General features: G+C 39.8%; 1 protein-coding gene across 1 annotated transcript; it reads left to right on the top strand.

Moving 5' to 3' along the window:
• The first annotated feature begins 394 nt into the window (after positions 1–394).
• On the top strand, positions 395–10,325 carry LOC132948470 (collagen alpha-2(I) chain-like). The gene is made up of 5 exons (XM_061018942.1): positions 395–693; positions 4,281–4,328; positions 6,535–6,566; positions 6,645–7,743; positions 7,810–10,325. Exons 2-5 carry the CDS (start codon positions 4,301–4,303, stop codon positions 9,825–9,827), a joined length of 3,177 nt encoding a protein of 1,058 aa, XP_060874925.1. The 5' UTR covers positions 395–693; positions 4,281–4,300; the 3' UTR covers positions 9,828–10,325.

The following is a 10,325-nucleotide window of genomic DNA, read 5'->3' as shown; positions in this document are numbered from 1 at the left end:
ACCCGGGTGTACGATACTTTGGATAATATTAAGTTATAATATTGTAATAATCGCAGCGGATAATAATATTATACCATAGACGCGCGGACGGCTGCTTCCACGGCGGCGGCGACGGTGCAACAGGTCGTGGGCGTAAGTGCTCTTCGCGCGGGACACGAGCCGCGGCGACGATGCGACGACGGCGTAAGTATACGCACGCACAAGACGGACGCGACCTCGTGACGAGACGCCGCCGCCGCCGCCGCCGCCGAGCGTCTCCGCGGACGTCCTCCTCGTGAAAGTGCTCGTGACGTCTGCGCCACGGGGGGATAGACCCCACTGCGATGTGGGTGACGTGTTTCGCCCCCACGGCCCGCGAGCTTCGGACCTATAAATGATGGCGTGCTCCCGAAACGAACATTCACAGTCGACCCGCTCGCCGCACCAACAGGGACGCACACGCACCACAGCAGCGCTCGCCATCGTCGTCATCACCGCGTGTCTACCGTATTTTTTTCGTTAAAAATAATATTCGTACGACGCGTCGTCGTGCGTCAAAGTCTACGAGTGTGATCGTACACGGCAGTAATAATATTATTATAAAACAAAACATCGGAGTGTGATTCGTCTGCGGGTTAAATTGTTTGTTGTGCTGTACACACCCGCGGTGTCCGCCGCAGATAATAATTCTATCCGCCCGTCGTCGGCTAAAAGGTAAGAAGTCTGACAATATCATTTAGTACTATATATTTTTATCGCTGCGCCAATAACAGATATCAATATAATGTAGGTATACCTGTAGAGACACTCGTGCATCATAATTTACTGCAGTTCTTATCGTATAATTTTTCATATACGGTGCGATTCGTTCGAGCCATATTATTATATTACATTCGTCTCCGGCGGAAACGCCGTTAAATCAATACAATATTAACGTTTTCCGTCTTACATCCATGACGTACTCTATATTGTATATTTAAGGTCCTATTCGTTTATACTCGTACACGGTGTTATATGGCGTTTGCCCGAGTGCACTAGCCGAGTTGTAGCCATTATTATAATATTGTATCATTATTTACTATGCACCTGTGTAGTAAAATAATACTATAGCAGCCTTTTTGGTACCGAACGAACGGTCAGAAATATCGTATATCGGCTTATTGTTCAATACTTTTTAGTTTTTATATGGTTATTCGGTTATTTGGATAACATATGATCTTACTTGCAACACTTGAGCACCGTTTGCTTTTATTTATCCATTTTTTTTAACTATCATCATTCCCACCGCAAAGTCTTCAAATATTATTACATTGTAAAATATTTCATCATTTATTATAAACAAATTTAACAATAAATTCATATAGTTTTAAAAGCAACATTTCAATTAAGACGTAAGTTATTTTTTCAGTATGATAATTGATAAATTACAAAAAATAAATAGTGTTTTTGAAAAAATGTGAACAATTTAAAAACAATTAACCAATGTCTGATACATATATACTTAGTCAAACACTTATTATAACGTAGACATTTTATGTCTGGTTTTGAGTTATATGTCGAAGGACACAGCAACTTGATTATATCGCCCAACCATAATAGTAATAAAGCGTACCAAAAACATTAAAACATTTTTTTTTTTAAATCATCATATGCTTCATTTCAGTTTTGTTAACAAATACAAAATAAAAACAACAATATAAAAAATATTTTAAAAAGGCAATGGTCGTGGTCTGGGGTGGTCGAAATGTAATTTCCATGATTTGGTATATAATATAGGAAACAATTCGCATAATTATGTTGCAGTCGTTCGAACAACATCAGCTAGGTTATTTTTGTAAATAAAACAGAGGAAATAATATTATAATTTGATTTGAAGCATTCTTTTTCTATTAAAATACTATTAAAACGATTTTGATAGGTAATTTTTCAATTTAAATGAATTACTTACCGTTATGAAATAGGACGATAACCAATTGTAAGACAAGTAATTATCGATTAATGTCACGGTGTAGTATCGAATACAGTCCCATTTCGTTAGTATCGACCATCACCACCAACATACGCTGTCCGAGGAAACGACGTCGAGAGAGCGAAACTGAGAGGTTCGGCAGACCAACAAATGGCGTAGGTAAAGTGCGCAGGGCCTATATAGAACGACTGGCGGCCTAATAGTTTTTTTTTTATACATACAGCTAGTTTATCGACCGAAATTCGTTTTTAATTATTGGAACTCGGCAGGTAGATACGCAAATATGTTATACGCAATAATAATAATAATAATAATACGCTATTGTGCACGCATGCGGCAGGTCCATGTTCGTTCCCATTATAAAACACTGTAAATAATAATAAAACAAACGTCTAACGTCGCATTATTATACATTGTTATTTGTTATATATGTATGATGTATACGGGTGTATAATACTATTGTGCGGCCACCGGCGCTTACTCGTAAATCGTATAATTACCTGACATTAATCGGTTGCAAAATATCATCGTCGCCGCGTTTTCAAACCGTTCGCTGGGTCGCATCCGAAATTGGAACGGTCGTATTTTTCGAGTGTGAGAAGAAATACACAGTGGCGTGTTATAATAATAACGGCGGCGAACAATCGTTCGGAAACGTGTGTTACGTGATTTGCGAGCAAAACGCTTCGCTCGAATTTAATGTATTTACATATAGGTACATATTTCACAGAACAATAACGTGTATACCTACCTACCTATATATATTGTGTATAGGTTATATTATGTAGAGTGATTACGACACGGCGACAAAGTCCGATTTGACCGATCCGGTTCGTCATCATGCTTCGTCGGGATTCGAACGTTATAATAATAACGAGTTGCAGACCGAGAAGCCGACCATACAGTTCCACTCGGGCGAGATTCCAACTTTACGTTTATTAGTTCAGTAAAAAATACTGACCATTCCACCCGCAGCGGGTCAACGGGTATCATTTTTATTCTCGAATTGCCCGAGAGCACCTATATTTGACATTTTTGCCTATTTTTGAAAAAATCATCGCGAGTAAATCGCATACACATGATAGGCACCTGAAGTGTAGTGCACCAAACGGAAATTTCACCGGCCAAATACAATCGTAAAATATTATAGTCTCGTTATTACTACCCATCATCACTTATTGGCGTGTTCAAGTTTACCGCGTCGCTCACACAATGATATAATATTATATTATAATAGATCGTTGCGACGCGCTATCGATTTACGGGCGTTTATTTCACATTTTCACCGTGTCGAGCCACATCCCCGCAGTACGTGACACAAACAATATTATAACCATCGATCATAACCTATAATATGATAATACTATGTTGTGACTTAATAATAATATGAACTCGTCGACCCGATCGGATCGGTATATAATAACGACGTGCGCTATTATGTATACTATGTTATTATAAAGTTGCAGCTCGCGTGGGTCGTAAGATAGGCACCTGAGAGTAAAAAAAAAAAAAAACCAAAACACACATTAGCCGCGCAGAGACGAGTCGCCGACCGCACCACAGACTCCAAAAACAATGAATTCGATACGCGGCGAGCGTAAGCCATTCAATTCGGTTGCATTATTACGGTCGTCGCGTTTGACCGAAGGTGAGCAAAAAATTCGAAACGGAACGGCCGCCGCCGCCGCCGGATTTTCCTAGTCCGACAACGATCTCGTAGACCTTACACGGTCGCACGCGCATACTCTTGAACTTTGCTCGCGAATTTTACACCGGAATGACCGCCGCCCCGTCGCCTTCGCTCTATGCCCGCGCGGTGACCAAATCGAACACCGTAATTATCGCGTTATAGGGACGTTGACCACCAGACCGGAGGGCGACGATTATTAAATATGTATACCCGTTTAACCACGTTAGGCGCCTACTCGTATACACACACACACACACACACACACACACACACACACACGCACGTATTGCGCGTGCGCATTTCGATTTGACACAGAGCGGTCGGAACTGATGACCCGAAGGACGTGTCGACGGGCATTATTATAAACTATTAGTTGTTTTGCGCCGGACATTTCGTTCATTGGGCGATTTCGATCCAGACGATCATTAAATGGGAAATATGTATAGGTACCTATAATTATTGTTGTTGCACCATTAACACATGAAATCCGCACGAAATCAGCCGCAAACAATAATAATACAATATACCTAACGTTGTCAAATGCGTTGCCCAGTTGTTATATAACATAATATTAATAATATATACTGTGCCTGTAACCATATCATGATGTTATTTTAAAACTGTTGTTTTTTATGTTTCCAGGTGGTGGTGTGCCAATCATCATGAATACGTCTTTCTTGCGGTTGCTGTGTAAGTAAATCCAATAGTAACACGAGCGATCCATTATTATGATTAATCGACCATGTGATCGAAGCTCTTCTATTTAGCCACAACTATAGTTGTATATATGTATATAATGTAGCTGCAGCAGATAATATGCGTGCGGGATTTGTGTGTATAAAATCGATAGCATCACGAATTCTATTGGTTTCTCTTCCAATTACATATTGTATCGAAGCATAGTACAAATTGCTTCTCGATGTTTTTTTTTTTTTTTTTTTTCGTGAAATTTCGACAGTGCAAATTGTAATTGCGTTCGTGATATTAGATTAGCTGTCGGATGCACGTCGAACACAAGTTATGTTTATAATAACATTTTACGATAAGATCCCGTGGCAATAATAATAGACGATAGTGTGCCAATTCGTTTGCAGACGATTTTCGCAATGAAATGCCGTAATTGGCATTAAACGACCTAGAGGGGTTATCGTAGATTCCCATCCCGAATACGTGTCGTACCGACTTCGTGGGATAAATGTCATTTGGGAATGAATTTTATTCTTTTCCCTGTTACGGCGGCGATTTGTGAACTTTCAAAAATTGTTTCACAACCGACAATGGGAATCTTTAAAAAAAAAAAAAATAATAATAAATAAAATAAAATGTAAATATATCACAACTCTTCTCTCCGGCGGAGACGGTACACATATCGACTGTTATATTTCACCCAGGTTTTCAAAAGAAAACACGACGGTGACTGCAGTGTGCAAACAGAGCTCGTGCATGAAGTCGTGACCGTGCGAGATGATGAACGAGACGACTGATCCGTCTCGTCAGCTGGCGGCTCCGTTGCTCAATTTGTCCGAATCCGGCAAACCAAAACGGCCGAGGCTTGCAAAACGGTCTTAAATAGATGCGTTTTCCGTGCAATTACAATATTTGTTCATTTCGTTCGTCTTATTGTTAAAACCATACAACAATAAAATAATATTGTATCGTCCGAGTAGATTAATTGTTCCACATGACGAGTTACACCGTCAAACTATAAGGAAGTCACAGCCTGGTGGTCAACAATGCGTTAGCTCCGGAAAAGAAGATTGTATCGCGACCATCGTGATATAATTTTATAGAAGAAATGTATACGAGCGCGTAATATTCTGTTTAAATAGTTTATCGTCATAAAATTAATTTTACAACCAAACTAGGCGTGACAGCAATACATAGAATACAATAATAATAGTAAACAGCTAGTTCACCGTGTTCGTCGATAGTGAGAAAAATAAATTATTACTAAATAGTTAAAAATTAATAAACACGAATATTCTTTATTTTAATTTTAAAATAGCTAACTTGAAAGTCAACAAAATAATAATTTTAAGTGCGTTTTTCAGTGATATTTCCAATTGATGCTTTAGCAGTTCTATGATTTATGTGGGTTTAATATTATACTAGGTACATTAATTAGTAATACGATTATTATTATGGGACATTAACTTTGAATGATACGTACAAGGAAGAACAATTAAGTTTAATAATTGTTTTGATTAGGCCCATACTGTATTAATTGTAATCGAAGACATAAAAAATAACTTTGAATAATATTAGAATTACAAATTCAAGAATAATTAAATTTATTTAAAAAAATACGGTTCATATGTAAAAGATGTTGAATCCAAATAATAAAAATTACTCGCATTAAATTGCTTTTTAAGTGTTAGGAAATTTTAGTATTTCAGTGCATGCACTTTTGTTAAAAACTCTGGAAACGTATTTCAAATATAAAGAGAATGCTGGTAACTTAATTACAAGTGGGTAAATGGTGCTGTAGGTTTATATATAAAATAATATCTTGCAAGTAGTTAATATTTACAACACGCTAATAAAGTTTATTGCATAATTGTTGGTATTTTCGTGAGAAAATTCTTAAAAATATGTATCATGTAGGGAATGAGGTCACGTGTTAAACAGGTAATGCTCGATTTTCACAAATTAGAATTGGTGAAGTCGGTCGTTAAATGTAACAATAGATTCTATAATTTAAGTGACATAATGTTTAAAACAACCATAAACCTCGACAGGGTTAAACTCTGTTACCTAATTAAATTAAATACTCTAGGTATTTTATTCCTATGTAATTCACAAACTTGTGTGAAGAATTATTTGTATGTTATTTTGATTAAACACCTAAACGCGTTATTGACTATTTATATAATGATTATTTTTTAATATGTTTCAGGCACTCTATTTGCACTATCCCACTATGCATTGGTAAGTGCTTACCATACATTTGACATATATATTATAAAAAATGATCATTCTTTAATATATTTCATATATTTATTTTAGGCACAAAGTGGTTATAATTACAACAAACCATCAAATCCCCTAAACGGCCCAACTACAGCAATACCATACGGTAACGATGCATTAGTAGGTAAGCCATCTGGCACTAGCTATCCTACTTCATTCCCTACAACGATTTCATCATACCCAACTCAGGCTGACCAATTTGGTTCTACTGGACCTACTGGTACGCCCAGTTTTAATGGTGGGTATGGTGGCCAAACAGCCTATCCTACATCTGCACCTCAAGATTTCACTACGGCTAACTTCCCTAGTTCAACCGCACAACGACCTGGAAACTTCCCTACTGGTTCAGGTTCATCGCCTGGATATGGCTCATCTGGTGATGGTTCTTCTGGACCAAATACAAGACCAAGCTATGGTCCAAGTGGACAAGAAAGCTTAGGAGCCCCTCAAAGTGGTAATGGATATGGTGTTGGTTCAGGATCTGGTTTTGGATCTGGAAGTTCAAAACCAAGTGGATTTGGTGGAAGTTCAGGAACACCAAGTTCAACTGGTTTTGGAAGTGGAAATGCACCGGGTAGTTATGGAAGTGGAAACAATGTAGGAACTACTGGATTTGGAAGTGGAAGTGCCCCGGGTAGTTATGGAAGTGGAAACAATGCAGGAACTACTGGATTTGGAAGTGGAAATGCCCCTGGTAGTTATGGAAGTGGAAACAATGTAGGAACTACTGGATTTGGAAGTGGAAATGCTCCTGGTAGTTATGGAAGTGGAAACAATGCAGGAACTACTGGATTTGGAAGTGGAAATGCTCCTGGTAGTTATGGAAGTGGAAACAATGTAGGAACTACTGGATTTGGAAGTGGAAATGCTCCGGGTAGTTATGGAAGTGGAAACAATGCAGGAACTACTGGATTTGGAAGCGGAAATGCTCCTGGTAGTTATGGAAGTGGAAACAATGCAGGAACTACTGGATTTGGAAGCGGAAATGCTCCTGGTAGTTATGGAAGTGGAAACAATGCAGGAACTACTGGATTTGGAAGCGGAAATGCTCCTGGTTATGGTGGTAGTAGTGGTTCTGTACCAGGAACAGGTTTTGGAAGCAACCCGGGATCAAGCGGTTTTGGTAGTGCACCCGGTAAATATTACAGTGAAAAATAAATAATAAATTGTTTTTTATTTACACGGTGCAATTTATTTTTAGGCAATTATGGAAGTAACAATGTTGGAGCACAAGGACCAAATAGTTTTGGCAGTGGTGTTGGTGGTGGATCCAGACCAAGTTATGGAGGCGCTGGAATTGGTGGACCTAGCAGTGTAGGCGGTGGAAATGCTGGTGTACAAGGACCTAGCAGTTTCTTTGGTGGAAACGGTGGTAGTCAAGGATCTAGCACTGTTGGAGGTGGAAATGCTGGTGTACAAGGACCTAGTAGTTTCTTTGGTGGTAATAGTGGAAATGGTGGTAGTCAAGGACCTGCTAGTTTTGGAAACGGTTTTGGATCTGGAAACTCACCAACTGGAAATAACGACGATGGTTCTTACGAAGGTGGTGACTTTTCTGCTATACCCGGAGAACCAGGTACCGACTATCCAATACTATCAGAAATACCAAATACTTCATTTACTTGTAACCAGAGATTACCAGGATACTACGCTGATACCGAAGCCAGATGTCAAGTATTCCATATATGTTCTAATGATATTAAATACGATTTCTTGTGTCCTAATGGAACAATATTCCACCAACAACACTTTGTATGTGTCTGGTGGAACCAATTTGATTGTTCAACTGCTGAAAGTCTATATGGCTTGAACGCTAATATTTATGACTACTCAAAAGTAGGTTCTCCAGGACAATCAGGCCCACAAGGTCCTATCGCTAACTTCCCTGGACAAGTTGGTCCTAATGGACCAATTGGTAACTACCCCGGTTTATCTGGACCACAAGGGCCAATTGCTAACTTTCCGATAATTTCTGGTCCACAAGGCCCAGTTGCAAACTACCCAGGACAATCAGGACCACAAGGACCAACCGCCAACTACCCGGGTCAATCAGGTCCCCAGGGTCCAACAGCCAACTACCCGGGACAGTCTGGTCCTCAAGGTCCAACCGCTAACTACCCAGGACAATCAGGACCACAAGGACCAACCGCCAACTACCCGGGTCAATCGGGTCCCCAGGGTCCAACAGCCAACTACCCGGGACAGTCTGGTCCTCAAGGTCCAACCGCTAACTACCCAGGACAATCAGGACCACAAGGACCAACCGCCAATTATCCAGGCCAAACTGGTCCCCAGGGTCCAACAGCCAACTACCCGGGACAGTCTGGTCCTCAAGGTCCAACCGCTAACTACCCAGGACAATCAGGACCACAAGGACCAACCGCCAACTATCCAGGACAGTCTGGTTCTCAAAGGCCAACTGCCAACTATCCAGGTCAATCGGGTCCCCAGGGTCCAACAGCCAACTACCCAGGACAGTCTGGTCCTCAAGGCCCAACCGCCAACTACCCAGGGCAATCAGGTCCACAAGGCCCAACCGCCAACTACCCAGGACAGTCTGGTCTTCAAGGCCCAACCGCCAACTACCCAGGACAGTCTGGTCCTCAAGGTCCAACCGTTAACTACCCAGGACAATCAGGACCACAAGGACCAACCGCCAACTACCCAGGACAGTCTGGTTCTCAAAGGCCAACTGCCAATTATCCAGGTCAATCGGGTCCCCAGGGTCCATCTGCCAACTACCCAGGGCAATCTGGTTCTCAAGGTCCGTCAGCCAATTACCCAGGACAGTCTGGTTCTCAAGGTCCGTCAGCCAACTACCCAGGACAGTCTGGTTCTCAAGGTCCGTCAGCTAACTACCCAGGACAGTCTGGTTCTCAAGGTCCAACAGCAAATTATCCATCACAGACAGGTGCACTTTTCCCGAGTCAACGTCCAAGTAGCTACCCAAGTGCACAAGCTACACCATCATACCCATCTACAGGTGTGAACAATAACGGTCGACCAAGTTCTCAAGGTCCATTTGGAAGTTCAGGCACAACACCTTACCCCAGTCAAGGAAGTACTGTGGGATCATATGGTCCAAGCTCAACTTTATCAGGTGCATCGCCAACTTCTGCCTCATACCCAGGATCAACTTTATCTGATGCGCAGTTTGTAAACTCTTACAATAAACCACCTGTACCAGACAGGGAATATTTGCCACCGTATAAAAAATGATGACCTAAGCTCAAAATTGCCATAATTTAGTTTTACTATCAAATTTATTACCTAGTGTTAGGTTTTTTATATTATTTTTATTATTGAACATTAATCACAATAGCTTATTTCGCTTATTTAAAGTCAACTATATATAAACAATAATCTAAATACTACATAGAAGAGTATTATTTAAAATTTCACATAACCGTATTCTCGTATCATATTATGTATATACAATATAAGCTATATCATATTTTTGCAAATGTTATTAAATTGTGCATCAAACATATTACAATAACATACTCGTAAATGACTACTTGTAAGGAATGCGTTTTACAATTGCTTTATTCATATTATGTTTATATTCAACAAAAATCTTAATACTTTTTGCATTTTTATACTTTTATACTTTATTTTAAGTAATCTATTAATCATGTATCGAAAACTGTGTTACCATTACTATAAGCAATGTAAACAACATTATTAAATAGAATTGATTTTTAGCTTGCAAACAAA

The sequence above is a fragment of the Metopolophium dirhodum genome, chromosome 7 (genome assembly GCF_019925205.1).
Source record: "Metopolophium dirhodum isolate CAU chromosome 7, ASM1992520v1, whole genome shotgun sequence".
Classification (NCBI taxonomy): Eukaryota; Metazoa; Arthropoda; class Insecta; order Hemiptera; family Aphididae; genus Metopolophium; species Metopolophium dirhodum.
Note: the sequence above shows the minus strand (reverse complement) of the source record. Positions and strands in the feature narration are given on the sequence as shown.

Coding starts and splice junctions, on each gene's coding strand:
- LOC132948470 (XM_061018942.1), top strand. CDS start 4,301: ATGAATACGTCTTTCTTGCGGTTGCTGT. Junction 4,329..6,534: donor GTCTTTCTTGCGGTTGCTGT/GTAAGTAAATCC, acceptor AATATGTTTCAG/GCACTCTATTTGCACTATCC. Junction 7,744..7,809: donor CGGTTTTGGTAGTGCACCCG/GTAAATATTACA, acceptor ATTTATTTTTAG/GCAATTATGGAAGTAACAAT.